The sequence below is a fragment of the Zea mays genome, chromosome 2, assembly GCF_902167145.1.
Source record: "Zea mays cultivar B73 chromosome 2, Zm-B73-REFERENCE-NAM-5.0, whole genome shotgun sequence".
Classification (NCBI taxonomy): Eukaryota; Viridiplantae; Streptophyta; class Magnoliopsida; order Poales; family Poaceae; genus Zea; species Zea mays.
The window spans coordinates 188,983,099-189,001,532 of record NC_050097.1 but is presented as its reverse complement, the minus strand read 5'-3'; the positions used below and the strand labels follow the sequence as shown (position 1 = coordinate 189,001,532).

The 18,434-nt window shown below is 44.1% G+C and overlaps 2 protein-coding genes across 3 annotated transcripts; both read left to right on the top strand.

Annotated features, from left to right (window-relative positions):
* The first annotated feature begins 1,032 nt into the window (after window positions 1–1,032).
* LOC103647460 (uncharacterized) lies at window positions 1,033–11,981 on the top strand. The gene is made up of 10 exons (XM_008671999.3): window positions 1,033–2,535; window positions 3,261–3,419; window positions 3,713–4,063; window positions 4,149–4,212; window positions 7,886–8,103; window positions 8,184–8,297; window positions 8,393–8,498; window positions 8,582–8,793; window positions 10,019–10,122; window positions 11,427–11,981. The coding sequence occupies exons 1-10, from the start codon at window positions 1,195–1,197 to the stop codon at window positions 11,572–11,574; spliced, it is 2,817 nt and encodes a 938-aa protein (XP_008670221.1). The 5' UTR covers window positions 1,033–1,194; the 3' UTR covers window positions 11,575–11,981.
* On the top strand, window positions 11,962–17,355 carry LOC100216904 (uncharacterized). 2 transcript variants are annotated; one of them, XM_023301455.2, is made up of 6 exons: window positions 11,962–12,197; window positions 12,267–12,446; window positions 13,617–13,796; window positions 14,151–14,306; window positions 15,143–15,220; window positions 16,818–17,355. In XM_023301455.2, exons 2-6 carry the CDS (start codon window positions 12,294–12,296, stop codon window positions 16,986–16,988), a joined length of 738 nt encoding a protein of 245 aa, XP_023157223.1. In that variant the 5' UTR covers window positions 11,962–12,197; window positions 12,267–12,293; the 3' UTR covers window positions 16,989–17,355. The 2 variants fall into 2 exon arrangements, with proteins under 2 accessions (XP_023157223.1, NP_001337159.1); NM_001350230.1 differs by having other exon boundaries at window positions 12,192–12,446; window positions 16,818–17,316.
* The last annotated feature ends 1,079 nt before the right edge of the window (window positions 17,356–18,434 follow it).

The following is an 18,434-nucleotide window of genomic DNA, read 5'->3' as shown; positions in this document are numbered from 1 at the left end:
GTTCGATGGTGCCCAGCTCGCAAGGTCAAGCGGATAGGCGCGAGAATCTCGGGCAGATTCTGGTGGTACGAGCGATCTGGCCGCGGAGCATGCGCCGTATTCGGGAGAGGGGCGGACCTAGTCATCGGGCCCCACCGGCAAAGACAGAACACGGAGGTGCGCACGCGAAAGTGCCCCCCAGCCGGATCCGCGGCGGCCATAACAGTCCACACCGAAGTCTTCGGGACAAGGAAGAGGAACAGTAGCCGGGGTCCCACGCGTCAGTCTCTAAAGAGCGCCTGCCGTTTCCGCGGGCCCACACTCCAGTGAGTCATACGCGCGAGAGAGAGTTAGGGTGAGACTGCGTCGCGGGCCTGTCAGCTAGTGAGAATGCCAACCACGGCGTGCGCATCGAGCGATTGACTAACTGGGCGCGCAGCTGTTGTCCAGAGAGGCTGACACGAGGGCCCACACGGTGGTGATGCAGGGTAAGCCTGGAGGCGCGGGAGGAGATGAAATGGGCCGCGCGAGCAGATGGATGGTGGGCCGAGATGGCTATTTTGGCCCAAACCAACCACTTTCTCTTTTTTTTTTCTTTTATAATTCTAGTTTATTTCCAAATTCAAAGATTCAATTTAAGTTTAAATTTTTGGTTTGAACTTTTCAAATTCCTAATAAACTTAATATGATTATATGCTCTACTGTTTTTACTATTATTATTTATTCTTGTCTCTATTATTTATTTATGAAAAGGCCTTAGATGGCTTCATTAAAATTCCTTTCCTCAATTTCTATTTTATGTTTTCATTCAAAGTTTTGAGGTCAAGTTTAATTTATAACTCCTTATTTCAATATAATGTGCCACCCCAAATCTATAAGTATGAGGTGCCCATTTATTTTCATAGGATTATTTTAATATCTTAAGTTGAACAAGGAATGCAATGGTTTTAACAATTCTTAGAAATACTATCACTTTTATTTCTTCATTTTATGATATATATTTTTTCCTCTACCAAATTTAGGTCTTACAATTTTATATATGGTTCCAAAAAAAAAACTCCATTCCAAACGGGCGCTAGCACCCGAAGACCGAAGAGAAATTTTCGTGTTTACGCGCGCCCCTACTTCTGCAGTCCTTTTTCAAATTGCCTTGACCAACAAAAAATAAAAAGTTCACTGCCTCGCATTTTCCCACTCTTCCGCTTCCACGAGCAGATGCCGGCGAATGGCAAGCTCTCGGCGAAGCCCTCCCCCTCGCCGATGGTTGCTCCCGCCTCGCGCCCCAAATTTACAGCTGTTACCTTTCTCGGTGACTGCGACGACGACGATGACTTCCAACCTCCTCGCCCCCGCCCCTTGAAGCCTTGCATTGGCGCCGCCGCACTTCGGTTCCGTAAGAAGCTCAAGGCTCCATCCTCCGGGAAGGAGAATAGTTCCGCCGCCGGTGGTGCCGTTACTGTGGTGGGGGTCGCTTCGACGGCCGTGAAGGATGCCGAAACCCTAGCCGCCGGCTCTAGGGTTAGTGGCGACGTTCCCAAAACGAAGAGACGAAAGACCGGTGAAAGTTGCGGCCTGTCGAGGTACGGATCTGATAGCACTAAACTAAGCTGTAAACCGAAGATAGAATTGGATAGATACGGATATGGCAAAGGGTGCTGCAGTTTCTTGCCCAGTGCGATAGACTCGACGGTTTTGGCGCTCGGTGCGGTATGTGATTTTGGAGTTAGGCGTTGTGATGAGGCTCAAATAGCTGTCTCCAGGCATTGTACCTCAGTTCTTGAGGCGGGGCACGCCACAGAAGAGCTGACACCGACAGGCTCTGGGTGTGATCCACCCAAAACGGAGAAGAAGCCGGGCAGTTCTGAAGCTGTGGAGGGACATCACGACTCCAGGTTGATTGAACCGAGGCTTGTTGAATCAGATGCAAACCTCGAGTTTGTAACTGGGATTCTTGGCTCACTGACTGATAAACAGGACACGAAGAAAGCAAACGGGGTGGTATTTGGATGTGGTGTTGGATTTCAGAATGGGAACTATCACTTGGATTCTCTACAGCCAGAGCTTCTAACGTCGAACTCAAAGTATGATTCTAGAGTTTGTGTTAGCAATGAAATCCAAGAGCCTGGTTTGGGAGCCTGTAACTTGATTTCACAGGAGAGGAAAGTAGCAGCTGGACATTCTGCATGTGCAACCCCTGAAAATGTGACTGCAGAGAATAAATCAAGTGCACCTGAGGCTTGTAAGGGGCAATGCCACTCCGATTCATCTGCATCAAAGCTTCCAGAATCCCATATGATCCATGACTTTGAAGTTGATGGTTGCGATAATTTTGAGATTGGGACCCAGCTCAGTGAGCTCATTAACTTGTGTATGAAGGATTCCATAGAGGGACAATCAAACTTTGGTGCAGCTCCCATGGAACAGAACACTTTAGACTCTAAGAGACTCAGTTCAGACTATGAAGCGAAATGCCCTCTATGTGGATCGGATATTTCTGATTTAAGCGAGGAGCTCCGGCAGCTGCATACTAACAATTGCCTTGACGAACCAGCTAAGGTAATGGTCAATATATCCTAGTATTGCAGTTTATTTTGTGTTAATGTGTCTTAATTCTTAAATATACATGCTAAGTTGTTTTGGCTAGAAGCTCAAAAGTACTGCTCTTTTTTTGTGTTGATCCTCTGCTTGATGGTATTGTTTGTTTGCATAGTGTTTGCCATTATCATCATGATTTGTTTTTGTACATCATCACCTGCCTATTTGGGGCAATAAACAAGCATCACTGATACTGAAAATACCTTCACAGTGGATTGCAATTTGCAATAATGCCAATGATGTGAAAGCTTTCCTACCATATTTGCTTGATAATGATTATAAAAGAGCACAAGTGGTGCAATAAAATCATTTTATTCGATTTAATTAACTCAATAATGAAGGGCAAGCATGGTGTAGTGGTGAGAGCTGTCTCACTAGTTCCCTCGGTCGTGGGTTTGAAGCAGTCTCTCCGCATTTGTGGAAGGAAGGTTGGCCTTGGTTTATCCCTTCCCTAGACCTCACTCATGAGCTTCCGGCACTTGATCTGACCTATAATTAACTCAATTATCAATAAGAAATTCATGTATATCCAATTTACTGGTTGTTGAGTAACAAAACTCAGAGATGAAGTCAGTGGAGTGTGGATACAAAGAGCATGAGCTAGTTCATTTGGCATACATAACTCTTCTTCTGCAATAAGATTAACATATCTTAAAGTAGTCATATACTTGACTTATCTTTTTCAGGAATCTAGTCCCAACCATAAAAAAGAGCCCAGTGTTGGACAAAATGTTGAAACTGGACGTGTTGTCGAATGGTTAAGAAACCTTGGGTTATCCAAGTATGAGGAAGTTTTTATCAGAGAAGAAGTTGACTGGGAAACCTTGCAGTGGCTCACTGAAGAGGTACATTCTGTCTTATTCTTCGGATGCAAGTTTATTTTCAAGTGTAGAGCATAGCTCCATTACTGCTTAAATTATGTGACCCATGTTTTGTAAGTTGGAGGCTATTTTGGACACAACATTCACTTTCATGTTTGCTGATTTGATCTTGTTGAAGCATGAGTAGATGGCTCAGCTTTCCACGAAATCCTAAGATTTTGAGAGAATTGGTTGGTTGTTAGTATATTGGATGTGACTCAAATAGGCAACTGGTCCTTCTGGTTTTCAGTAAAACAACTAACATTTGCCTACTGCAGGACCTGTTGGGTATTGGGATCAGCTCTCTTGGACCAAGAAAGAAAATTATCCATGCTCTAGGAGAGTTACTGAAGAAACATGATGATCCCAGTGAAATGGAAGCTGTGTTAAATTCAGGAAATACTAAGAAGACTAAACTTCCGATGAATGGTAATAAATTAATTACCGAATACTTTCAATGTTCCTCATTTGATCAAAGACAAAGAAGGGTATGCAAAGCAAACAAGCCATCTAATCTGAACGAGAAGAAAATTTCTAGTGCTAAAGTACCCACTAGAAGAACTGCTGGTAAAGGAAAGATTAAGGATACGCCTCTTTGGTGTTGCATCCCAGGGACCCCTTTTCGAGTGGTATGCTTTTATCTCTGCAGACCTACAAGAACATTTATCCTTAATATCAATCAACATGTTCCATAAATTAAAAACGTTGCTGCAGGATGCATTTCGCTACTTGAGAGGTGATTGTTCTCACTGGTTTCTCACACACTTTCATGTGGATCGTAAGTACAATCTCTATGGTTTGTTGCCTGAGTTTATGCTGAATTGAACTCTTTCTACAATAATGTTTTCAATTCGTCTAGTCGAACCTAGTAGTATAGGGACTGACCAGTCGATTAGTCGCGATTAGTCGTCGACCAGGTCGACTAATCGACCCTAGTCGAGCTGGTCGTCCATTGTCCATATATTTCTGGACATATATACTTATATAGTATATAGTAATAGGATATAATATATATAATTTACAATACACAAATACACAATATAGCAACAGCAAGCATCAACATGACAAGATGGTGACTTGTGTGTTTGCTGTTCATAAGTCCCCATTCCTTCTCCAAAACTCCATGTTCTTGCTGATTTGCTGCTGGAATAACAAAGAAATGAAGTAATAAGTACTACCTTTGTTCTCGAATATTTGTCGCCCGCTAGTTCAATTTTGAACTAAACGGCGACAAATAAAAAAGAATGGAGGGGGTACAAAAGTAGCTGCAAAAATAGGTGTAAACAATAAATTCACTACCAGCAGTTATCAATTAGCCATTAGGAAAACACAACAGCAGCTGTTGAACAGCTGAACAACAGTCCATAGACATACATAACCAAACAATATTCAATAGTGCAGCACTGCAGCAGTCTGCTAGCAAAAGTAAAGTAGAAAATCAGCAAGAACAGTCTGCTAGCAACAGCAGCAGCAGCAGCACAGCAGTACACTTGGGCCCTGTTTGTTTCGGCTTCTGGCAGCTTCTGGCCACCAAAAGCTGCTGCGGACTGCCAAACGCTTAGCTTTTCAGCCAGCTTCTATAAAATTCGTTGGGGCAAAAATCATCCAAAATCAACATAAACACATAATCGGTTGAGTCGTTGTAATAGTAGGAATCCGTTACTTTCTAGATCCTGAGCCCTATGAACAACTTTATCGTCCTTCACACGTAATCGTAATGATACTCAGATTCTCCCCACAGCCAGATTTTCAGAAAAGCTGGTCAGAAAAAAGCTGAACCAAACAGGTTGTTATGGTCGCTAGATCGGTGAGGGATTGGAGAGGGGTATCGATTGGCAGGAACGTTGGCCGGGGGCCTCTGCCCACGACCGAGCAAGAGGAGGGTTTCTCCCCTCCAATTCTTGCCTACTTTATTTTTCATCCATTGATTACATAAATAGGTCAGCTGGCCGGCTGGTTGCCCCTGTCTAGCTAGAGATCCTTATCTCCTTAAAACTCTCAACAAACTATTAACTGATAACCTTCCTAGATAATCTCAACTATTCTCCTAGATAATCTCAACTAATCTTCTAATCTTATCTCTAACTATCCTTATCTAATCCCCTTGGAGGGCCCATGGCTGCTGCTGCCACAGCCTCTCCGTGGGGCGGTGTCGGTGATGAGGGCGTGGCAAACGTGGCAGCAGAAGTCGTCACTGCTGCAAGGGAACCAAAGCGCTGCTGGCACATGATCTTGAATTGTGGCCACGTGACCTGACACTCGTCGTGTTCCAGTCGCCAAAACCACGTATGTGCATGGCCGGTGAGGTGATACGATGCCAGCCAGGCCTTGTCGGACTCTAGGGTGCGGTGGCTCCAGAAGAACTGCTCGCAGCTATTGAACCACCCTAGAGGGTCACCGCTGCTGTAGTAGATGGGGAAGGAGGGGGTGCTGCGGTCGCCGACATGGTAGCAACAGCGAGGTTCGGTGCCAGGGGCTGGTACACCGGTCCTGGTATGGTTGCCCTTGTCGTCGTCAGCCATGCAGCTGGTGATGAAGATGACCCTCAGGGCGCAATGCAACTAGTAGGCATCGTCGCCCACGAAGATGTAGGTGCTGGAGCGGGCGACGACGGCCAGGCCGCTGGTGCTGGCGTGCTGCTGGAGAGCGCCAAGCTGATTGTGTTGAGCCTCGCAAATAGATCGTCGAAGTACGCCTGGTCGGGAACCCAAGGACCCATGAGAGGTAGAGGCGCGACCACTCGTACTGCGTGACGTTGGTGTCAGGGTTCCAGTAGTAGAGGTAGCCGGTGATGCCGTCGACGAGGCTGCGCCACGGCTTGGGCAGCGACGGGCCTTCCGGCGTGTACCATGGGGCTGCGCGCCCGGACGAGCCACTACCGCCCGACATTGGGTCGGGTCTAGGCAACCCGCAGTGGTGCCCACATCGTGGTGCGGAGGTGGTGTCCCGGCGGCGCGGGGCAGAGGTGTCCCGAAGGCGCGGAGGGTGACGCAACCTGCCGGCATGGAGGTGGAGGCGGCGGCGGCGGACCCAGAGCGGTGAGGCCTCCGACGTGGAAGTGATGGCTGTCTGAGCAATTCTTTTTTTTGTTTGCTTAACCTTTGTCCCCGAACTAGGCACACATGCTGGTTCTTGAGGCTGTTGTTCCTCTTCTTCATTTGCCTCTCCTTCACACACATTAACAAGAGTGGTCCTTGAATTCTTCTTCAGATAATCATCCAACTCTTTCCTAACTATCCGAGGTGCATCTTGACAGTTCTCTACATCACAATAACCACCGGCAATGTGTTGCTTGAGCCTCTTGATGTCTGCAGGAACTATCTTGCAAAATATGCACTGTACAAAGGTCCTTCTTTGTGGGATCTGGCCACCACCCACAATTCCATCCTGGGTCACGGTACCGAGCCTTCCTCTTGACATCAACAGCTTGTTCAGCAAGCTCTGGAGGCAGTTTTGCCATTGCCTTTTCAGCTAGGGATGTAGCAGTAACACCTGCAGCAGCCGAGGAAGCACTGGCAGCAGAACCTGAGGCAACTGAGGACTCTTTTGGATTTGGAGCATCAACTCCTCCACAGCGAGGGTCTGGCATGATAATTTCTACCACTGCACGTTTATGATCCACATCTACACACATGAGAAAAATGGCATAATCTAATCAAACAAAGGGCCTTCAGTTGTTCAGCAAAAGGAAAGCACAGGACAGGAGAAAACCCTAGTTACCATTTGATGATGTGCTCATCTTGAGGGAGAAGAATGCGGCAGCGGCCGGCTGTGCCTCTGCGTCTTGGGGGCTTGGGGCGACGGCGGACTGGCACTGTGCCTCTGTCTTGGAGGGACGGCGGCACGACGCCTCTGCCTTGGTCCTGCACCGGTGGCTCCCTAGCCCTGTGCCGGCGGCTCTCTTGTCCTGCGCCGGCGGATGTGTGCGACTGTGCGTGACTGCGTGCGCGTGGAGAACAGGAGATTGCTGAGTGCCTGAGCGGGACTGGGGTCTAGAGGGATGTGCTGTGCTGTTTCTAACCATAGAAAGCCCACAAAGGCACAAAGCAATGGCCCAGTTACAACCCAACTGAAAAAGCCCATCTAAAACTACAGGACTAAACTAGTCGTCCGATTTAACCATAGAAAGCCCACAAAGGCACAAAGCAATGGCCCAGTTACAACCCAACTGAAAAAGCCCATCTAAAACTACAGGCCTGAACTAGTCATCCTGTACCTAATCGGACGACTAGTTGTGACTAGTCGTCGACTAGTCGGACAACCAGAAATCTAGTCGGCCTAGTCGCCTTGGTGGCATTAGTCGTTGCCAGTCTACCGATTAGTCCAACTAATCGCGATTAGTAGGACGATTTGAAAACACAGCATGCAAACTGGTTCCCACACGTTTTCTTTCTCATTGTCGCTAGGCACCAAATGCTGATTAATGTCGAACACAAATTTTTATTCAACAGATTATCAAGGCTTGACTAGAAGCTTTTGTCATGGGAAGATATACTGTTCGTCAATTACAGCGAGTCTTGTGCATCATAAGATTGGTATCCCATGGGATAGATTGCATGTATTGACCCTAAATGAAAAGCTCAATATTGCTGGAGTTAATTTGATATGTTTTGATGCCAACCATTGCCCAGGATCAATCATTATTCTCTTTGAGCCTCCAAATGGTAAAGTAAGTGTTTCTTTGAGTATCTTTTTCCATCTATTTGACATATCTATTCAATATGTTATTTTTCTTTACTTGCCTTTTAGGCTGTTTTGCACACTGGAGATTTCCGTTTTTCTTCCAAGATGGCCAACAATCCTGTTTTGCAGTCTTCCTGTGTCCACACTCTAATACTTGACACAACCTATTGCAATCCACGGGTATGTCTTTTTGGTCTGTTCAGAAAAAAATGTTTTCAAGGTTTAGAGTTGAATTTTAACATGGTTAATCTGCCACGAGGAAAATTATTTTGCAGTATGATTTCCCAAGTCAAGAAATCGTAATACAGTTCGTCATTGAGGCCATCCAAGCAGAAGCTTTCAATCCAAAAACATTGTTTTTGATTGGAAGCTACACAATTGGTATTATGTTGTGTTTTATGTTTTTGGGTATTTTGGTGTTTCTCTAAGCTAGGATAATTACTTATAAGTGTTCTTGTATGCAGGAAAAGAAAGATTGTTTATGGAGGTTGCTCGTTTGCTTCAGAAGAAAGTATATGTTGGAGCTGCAAAGCTGCAAATACTGAAACATTTAGAGCTTCCTCAGGAGATTATGCACTGGTTTACAGCCAATGAAGCAGAAAGTCACATACATGTTGTCCCCATGTGGACTCTAGCAAGCTTCAAGCGGATGAAATATCTATCGAATCAATATGCTGTAAGTCTGTTTATTCCGTGTTTGCCTTCATAAGATTGTAATAGTGTCAGGGCCTAAGGAGGACCACGGAGGGGCTGCGGCAGCAGCAGCCATGGGCCCTCCAAGGGGGATTAGATAAGGATAGTTAGAGATAAGATTAGAAGATTAGTTGAGATTATCTAGGAGATTAGTTGAAATTATCTAGGAATGTTATCAGTTAGTAGTTGTTGAGAGTTTTAAGTAGATAAGGATCTCTAGCTAGATAGGGACGGCCAACTGACCTATTTATGTAATCAATGGATAAGAAATAAATTAGGCAAGAATTAGAAGAGAGAAACCCTCCTCTTGCTCGGCCGTGGGTCGAGACCCCCGGCTGACGTCCCTGTCCATCGATACCCCTCTCCAATCCCTCACCGATCTAGCGACCATAACAAAGAGAGACTTCATTTTTATTGAAGGACCTTCCTGATAGTGCTCATCATCAAAATTCCTAGGAATTTGTTGAACTTCAAACAGCACCAGAAATTCCTAGATGAAACCCCTGATTGTGAACATCACCACCAAGAAAATAGGTCCATGGATCATGGATGCTCATAGCTAGATGTTGCTAGGAACTATTCTACTTAGAGAGATACCTAAAATCCTCAGCTTTAACCATATATTCTGGTTGTATTATCAGGAGTCAGGAATTCAGAACTGAGACTAATTTCTATATTCCCTTCATGGTTCATAAAAAACTCGACCTGTGAGGGTAAGACCGCCCCCATGGCATGACATTATATTAAGAAGACCTTCTCATGTTGGTTGAGAAAAGCCCTGAACCCACGTCCCACCAATACACATTGGTACCGTAGCCCATGTAACAACGACCACGACCAGGGCCGGGCTTTACACCAGTGCTTTGGTATGAGACATAGGAGGGGATTTTTTAACTATAGCCTGAAATTCGCTCATATTGGGAGTTGAACTCAGGACCTGTAGAATGCTACTAAGATCACCTAACCAGATGCCCTTTCGCCCCTTCATAATCGGTTTTTTATGGTGGTGTCCTTAGTTTTGCTGGTGTACTCATTTTTACCCTTCATAATTCATTATGTTTAGCCTTTTATTTAGGAGAACTATCTAGAAGCTCCATATCTGTTCCAGATTTCCATCCAGCAAGAAATCACAATATCAGTCCACCTTTTCTTTTTATTTAAAATTCTGTGATAATTTTTTATTTTCTGAAAAGCTACTTTACTTTCAGGGCCGGTATGACCTTATAGTGGCGTTTTGTCCTACTGGTTGGGCATTTGGCAAAGGTAGGAAAAAGACACCAGGCAAAAGGTGGCAACAAGGATCAATCATTAGGTACCATCCTAGAATTTTACTTTTAGGGCTAGTTTGGAAACTTAAATCTGCTACATGATTCCTGGGGATTGAGAGAAAAATCAAGTTAATCCCCCCAATCCCCGAAAATCCGGGAGCCTTTGTTTGGATACTCTAGTATTTACCTCAAATCCTCAATACATGTGGATTGAAGTGAATACTAGAGTATCAAACAAGGCCGGAGGGGGTTTATGTTTCCAAACTAGCCCCTATATATATTTTTCTTAATCTGTCCTGGGACTTATTGGACAGTGTTGTAGTATGTTTGGTTACTTGTATCACCTAGCCTACCTCGTGTGAGCTGAACCAGACTATATAAGGTCTCTTTGTTTGGTTGCTTGTATTTGTTCATCCTGTCTAAGTAGGTACAATGTTGAGTTGTCCGCATGAAAATAAAATATTTAAGACAAAACTAACTATTATGTTTATTATATATAAATATATTTGGTAGTCTTGGTTTTCCTTATTAAGCCTTAATTAGATCTTAAAACACCAATATCACTTTACCCCCCTGCGTTCACGAAAGGATGCAAATATGAGATCTGTGCAAGCCAAAGTAGATTAACTTTGTCTAAGTTTTGAATAGCATTAACATCCGTGTTGCGTTAAAAAAAGTATTACTTATGCTCCACCTAGATATACTAAGGGGGTGTTTGGTTTAAGGAATCACTACATCCAAATTGAGGTGGTACATCATGGGTTCATTCCTCAAATTTGGTGGGATGACCCCATTCCTCATATTAGTACTAACTAAATAACTATAAGAAATGAGGTGTTGATAGATCAACTCATTCCATTCCACAAACCAAACAAAAATAGTGAGGAGTGAGAAGATGATGGACTAGCTTATTCCTCAAACAAACACCTTATAAGAAAACACATTTCATAATTAATTTAATGGTAGTTATTTGGTATCATAAATGTCAAACTTCAAATCGTGAAAATTGCATCCTTTGTGAATGGATGGAGTAGTAATTATGGACCAAGTAATACGTATATCATTAGCTAGGAAACATCTTGTATCCAGCGAGCCATGCCTGCAGGAAATGGAAATGAATCTTCTTTCCTGGGAGCCAGGTTGAAGGAGCTCTTTTGCATCCTGCTGGACATGCTTAGGTCTTTGTCGATGCAACCAAATAGCCAAAAACTGCGTCCAGTGAGCCTGGCCGGGCCTTGCACACAGCCAACCAAACAAGCTATTTTAGAGAGATCCACATTTTTAAAGAACCTACTATATACCGTGTCTGGACTAAAGTTTCACATGCCATTCGTCTTTGTTTCTACAGATATGAAGTGCCCTACAGTGAACACAGCAGTTTCACGGAACTGCAGCAGTTTGTCAAGTTCATATCACCAGAGCACATAATCCCTAGCGTAAACAACGACGGCCCTGAGAGTGCAAACGCTATGCTTGCCCAGCTGTTAAACGAGTAGAGGAATTCGTTCGTCGCTTCAATATCTTCGGCTTGGCTACAGTTTTCTCTTCGAAAACCATTTGATGAAAGGGATGGACGCTGGACGAGCTAACTTCCAAGGACTAATACAGTGATGGCGGAAGCATTCCTGATGGTGCCACCCAGAGTTCTGACGTGGAAATCCAGAGATACAGGGTGCATAGATGCGCACGCAGACACCCGTTGGCGCCGTGGAGGTGCTGGTTGACAAATCGTCAGCCAAGATTCTGTACTGGAATGGGTACCGGCGATAGCGTGTATTGCCGAAACCATGTGAACCGTGATTTGTGACTGTCAAGCCAAGCGAGTGAACTTGCATGTCATTATGAGCCCATTTGTACACGAACTTGTCCAGGGTTTTTCTAGTGATGGTGAAAAGTCCTGCCATGAGTGTCACCTTTCTTTAAAAAAAAACGTCGATCAAACTGGCAAAATCCGTAGGAGACCCACTTGTCAGCTAACCACCCCTTGCAGTCATCCGCACCAGGGCACCACCACCACTCCAGATGTTCTAGAACTATCAGGCGGCTTCCTCCCCCTAACCGCAACAGTTAAAACGCCGTAGCAACTAGCAACGCTACCACAGTGCGCGCTTGAAGATAGGTTAACACCGCTTCTTATCCTCAGTTCCAACCCCAGCTCCTCAGTTCTCGTCATCGTCCTCGCGCTCAGTGTCATTTGCAGTTCCCGGTAGCAGCCATGGCGTCGGTGCAGCTGTCTGGGCCGCGGGTGGTGGCGGCTGCGAAACCGGCTGCGTTGGGCGGGCTCCTCCTGACGCCGTCCCTTGCGGTGCCAAAGGGGCGGAGGGCCAGGGGCCTCGTGGTGAGGGCCGCCACGGTCGTGTCACCTAAGGTAACAAACAGAACGCTGCGCTGCCGCTTATCGTGTTGGGGTTCTGTGGTTGCAGACTTGCAGGGCGCGTCTGGTAGCCGCTGTTCGGTTCTGTGGGTGTTGGGCGGTACGCTCGTAGTAGAGATCTCAAAATTTTATGTAAACGGGATGAATGTCGCGCTGAAAAAAAATCTTATTGTCGTGGTTGCGGAGATCGCTAGGAAGACTGAAAATTCTTTGTGGAGCAAGATTTACTAGTTGTCATTCACTGAGGCAAGAAAAACCTTCTGATTGGAAGAGAAAAAGCCCTCACCTAAACTTATCTAGTTACTCTATATTAGAGCACAGATGAGGAGCAATCCTCTGAAGGAAAAGAGGAGCAATATTTCGCTCCATTTGTTGAGAGAACGGAGCCTGCTGTATATCATCGATGTGGCTTGGACTTCCACCTTTGCCTCATAGCACAACAGCTCGTGGTATGGAGAGTATGATTGGTGTTTTCTATTAGGATTAGTGCCCAGCCTTTTCCCATTAGAAGAATCAAGTAACTCAAGTGAATAACTATCCCTCCTGTTTTCCAAATAGTCATGATAATCCCTCCCTGTATGCCTGCTGACTAGCTAGTCAGTATGCAGATGCAAACCAGGGGTCGAGCCTAGTGCAGGTCAAACTTGGCTCCTGCCCCTGACTGCGAAATACTAGCAAAGGTTTATGTATATGTGCAGGTACATATAAACAGTCCATCTAGAGAGCTAGCCAGTCTAAGCTTGCTTCCCTGCAAAGTGCAAACTGTGCATCTAATGGCCCGTGCCCATCTATCTGCATCAAGTAGAGTACTAGCTGACCAGAAAACTGCAGTTAATCTGTGCTTCTACCTTAATTGAATGGCAGCGCTCCTGCCCATTTCTTTTCAAAAAAAAAAACGGTGGTTAATCAGGTAACAACACTGATTTTTACCATGTTATCAATTGACAAAGCGATGCAAACCCCAGGCATGAGTGATGAGACCTGTTTGTTCTAGTGATGAACACCCATGCTGCAAAATGTTGCACTTACAAATCTGCTGTCTCATGTCCACATGATATTACAGTTTCCATGTGTGGCAAACCTCTATTGTTCAGTTAGCAATGTGTGCAATTCTTGTCTTTTTGTGTAAGCAGTTGTGTTCATGTACATGCATGCAATTTGCAGTATACGTCCATAAAACCATTGGGAGACAGAGTACTTGTGAAGATCAAAACCTCTGAGGCTAAATCTGATGGAGGTATTTTACTTCCAGTATCAGTTCAGACAAGACCACAAGGAGGGGAGATTGTTGCGGTTGGAGAAGGGAGAAGTTTTGGAAGTAACCGCATTGAGATCAGTGTTCCGGTATTTACTTTTACACAGCTAACTGAGCTAAGTTTATTTTGTATAAGCAGACATGTCTGTAATTCTATACTTGTGTATTTAAAGTTTTAAACATTTACGTCAACGAACTAAAAGTGCTATTGCTGCTGCACTGCCACCCATGACAAAAAGGTAAGAAAGTAGCTGTATGTTTTCTATGCTGAGATTTTTTCTGTATCCAAAATCTTCTTCTAGGTTTGAACTTCTAATTTTGGAAGACAATTTTCCTCATGGCCTTGTCACCAGACACCAGTAACATGTTTTTTTCCGTTGTAACACACTTGTACTGTCCTAAGCCAATTGAGTAATTTGACATCGAATTATAATCTTGTACAGGTTGGTGCACAAGTTGTCTACTCGAAATATGCAGGCACAGAATTGAAATTCAATGACGCCGACCATCTCATTTTGAAAGAAGATGACATAATTGGTATTCTTGACAGTGATGATGTGAAGGATATGAAACCACTGAATGATCGCATTCTGATTAAGGTATGCTTATCAAGAATATTAATATCGTGACACTATCCAGATTAATTGGCTACTGTACTACTCTGTTCATGTTAGTTTAAGCAAGCCTTTCCGACACCACAATTTGTCTAGAAAATTCACACACAAGTTGCATATTCCATATACGGAAGGCTTCATCTCTAGTGACAACTTATATCAAGTTTAGAAAATTGTGTTTGCAGCAGAGTAAACCATATAATACGACATATTCATCCACTAGAACAGAACAGGCAAGCCATACATCGGACAGGAGTCAAAAAGTTTTATGATGTCTTTGGCAGATGCTCTGTTTATTCACGATATGTCTAGATGTCTTCTGTCAAGTCTGGATACTAGAGCAAAGCATGTCCAGGAAGCTCCAATTTGTGCATTCCTTAGCCGATGGGAACTCTTCGACTTGGCTCAGCTCACCACTGACCCATTCTGAGTGAAATCTTGTTTGGCACTTGTCTTATATTTGCACCAGGTCGATTACCCTAGCCTAAGGTTATCCATCTCTTATGCATGCACTGTGATAGTGGTTCTGTGACACGTTATTCCTTGTTTTGGGATAATGGAATAGTAACATACTACTATACTGGCCTCTGCAGTGACATTTTCTCCTTTAAAGATTCAAGTGTATATTATGTTCTATATACTAGTTTATTCTTCAAATAGTCAAACTGGATAATAATTTGGTACATTCCATCTGCCCAAGTGGAAATCTGTGTTTTAGTGCAGGCTAAGGAGCAGCTATGCTCTGTGCTGTTGGAGTGTGAACTGTGACATCTACATTTACAATACATTTTACTTAATTTTTTATTGTTCTTCTGTACCAGGTTGCTGAAGCTGAAGAACGAACTGCTGGTGGTTTGCTATTGACGCAGGCAACTAAGGAGAAACCTTCTGTTGGATCAGTGAGTATTTTAGGTTTAGTATATGCTGGATTTGCAGTAATTTATTCGACTATCTGCTGATTATGAAAAACTCGGCCGGGAGGGAAAGACCGCCCTCTCGGTATTATATTAAGAAGAAACTGAAACATGGTTCCGGCCAAGAAAATCTCCGAACCTGCCCCCCATCACTAGCGGACCGTTACCGCCCACTCTGCAACGGCCCAACCGGAAGGTCGTGTAGGATGTAACCCAAAAGCAGGCGGGGCATAGCGAGAGGATTTTTTTAACCAAGCCAGAAATTCGCCCCCGAGGTGAATCGAGCCTAGGATCTGGAGGTGCTACTCGGAAGCCTTGACCATTACGATAGAGGCCTTAATCATTATCTGTTGATTATGATTGTTTATGTTTTCAAATTATGAACACATGTTCAACAGCTGAATCCTTGAAAAAAATTACTTATTTTGTTTTGGGCCTTTTTTGAATCTACATGTTAAATGCATCAATGGTACATTTAACATGTTCTAGACTTCTAGTGGACTAATAACAGCTGAGTATAAGCTGTGCTCGACTTTTAAGTTTCAACAGTTTTATTATACTTACAAGTTGCAAGGATGGGACTTGTTTTGAATAAGCTGCAGATTTTGGCCAGTAATTGATGCCCTTTAGTTGTCTCCTACTTGTGTGGTTCGCGCGCTAGAAGTTTGGGGATGTTACTATGGATATAGGGGAAAACACAAGACAGTTTAGCTTGCAGCCTTTAGTGCGGAACAATGGTTGCAAGTCGCCTAGTCGGTCCCTGGGACCGACCAGGCGACTAATCACGATTAGGCGACGACCAGAGCAACTAGTCGGTCCCTGGCCGTCCTAGACCTTTAGACTAGTGTATAAATAGCACAGAAGACATGAGCACTGAGCAAGAACAAAAATGCAGCAAACAGCCTGCTTGAAGCCTACAATAATCTAAACCAAATCATCATCCAAATGGAAGCATGCATCAGCAACTTCAGCAGATCCAGATTCATCATCATTGTCCTCATCCATTTCATCTGTTGCATCACCTTCAGACTGTTGGGTTTTGTCCCTTTGTCGCTTTCTAGACCGAGAATAAGAATTATATGGCTAGTGTTGGGTTTTGTCCCTTTGTCGCTTTCTAGACCGAGAATAAGAAATAATATGGCTAGAAACTACACGAGGCAAGTTACGCCCCCTTAGACCCTCTGCTGCACCAACACTTCATCCACATTGGCCCAAGTAATATCAACAAAAACCCTAGACGTTGGCGACCAGGAACTACAAGTCGGACGACTAATCGCCGTAATCGGCCCCTAGTCGGACGATCAGGACGACTAGACAAGCTAATTGAGTCGTCCGGCTAATCGAGTATAAACAGACGACCAGCCCGACTAATCGCGATTAGTCGGACGACTTGCAATCACTGGTGCGGAAAGTGCAGCTGCCTAAGTTACAATAGAGTGGCCACCTCACTAAATAAATAACATACAATCGTACAGAATTATACTTCATCCGTCTGTACTCTCCCTACATACTATATCTCCATGTTATTAGTTCAGTCCTCACATTGAGCTCATTTCTTGAGTCTAATACACCGTGAACACAGGTGGTAGCCGTTGGCCCAGGGCCGTTGGGCGAGGACGGCAGCAGGAATCCCCTGTCGATCACTCCTGGAAGCAACGTGATGTATTCCAAGTATGCGGGGAGTGAGTTCAAGGGCGAGGACGGTGAGTACATCGTGCTCAGGGCGTCTGACGTGATGGCTGTTCTTTCCTGATCCCCAAACCATACAGCGCCAGGTGCGCGATAGGAAGTTTTGATGTTGAGGCCGAACCTTATCTTTTATTTGCTCTTGTTTGGAATTGGTGGAGGCTTTTGAACTGTAATCTGGTGCGAATTATAAGGAAAATAAGCCGAGTTGTGTAGACTTGAGACAGGACTGTGCTGTGCTGTTTGGCTGGTAGGTGAGCTAACCAGTGTTCAGCTGGTGGGTGAGCTGACCAGCACGTCGGGTTCGGCTGTTCTTCCTGATGTCAGCGTTGTACGCCAAGGTTGGCCAACGGCATCAATATTACTAATAGCATCTAGGCTACCGTTTGAGTTTTTCATGGATTAATGACAACACAAGATGTGACTATTATATACTTCCTCTGTTTTTTTATTTGTCATGTTTTAGTTCAAAAATAAACCTGTTTTAGTTCAAAAATGAACTAGCGGACGACAAATATTCAAGAATAGAAGATAGTATTTTGCAAAGATAACTAGGCTTATAGTTGGGCTTTGATGTTAAAAATTTCTGATTAATTAATGTAACATAAGTTTGTTGTGACTAATGTGTGCTTTGCAAAGCGAAATTTCGGTTAGGTCATAATGATAGAGAATATTTTAGGTGATGTATGGTTTCTATGCCATGTATTTTGTTGCGGTCTTTAAAAGGATAGATGTTAAGATATAAGGTGGATTAGTTCTAAGTGTTGATTGGAGTTAAACAAAACTTAGAGTAGTTTAAGGTGTAGGGTAAACTAGTTCTAAATGTCAATTAGAGTTGATAGATAGTTCGAGTTGTTTAGCACTTTATTTTTCTTCTTCTTTTTAATCGTATTATGAAGGGGGTATGAACTAGCTTGACTTAGATAAGGTTTTAAAATTGGACAAGTTAGAAGAGTTTTTAGGCATCAGATCTTGTATTTCGGGATTGTCGGACCTTGTCTTTCAGGATCGTCGGACCATAGTGGATCGTTTTGATGCCTTCACTTAGATGCCCCTATTGATAGTAAACAATTAGTGGTTAAAAATAGGTAGGTCTAAGTATCAAGGAGTTGTTGGACATAGATTAGTGATAGGATCATTTTTTTGATCGTACTATAAAATGGGGGCATAGATGGGTATCTTGACCTAAGTAAGTTTTATATAGAGTGGTGATGCATACTTGTAAAAACTAGTGCTAGGTAATCCCATGAGAGACCATGAAAAGTTTGAGTTTAAACTTAACTTGAAAAACTATTGCAGATATTTAGCGAGTTGCCCTCCTCTAATGCAGAGGTGTTGAGCATGTCCATACATGTGCACCATATATCATCTTGTCCTGACGACCGGGCTTTTGTATGAGCCATCCACACTGCAAGCTAGACCAAGACCGTTTCACATGCGACATGCATACATACTAGACCGGACGACCGCACCACCGGTGGTGCAACTACCGAAGTGCACGTCAATAGCGCTG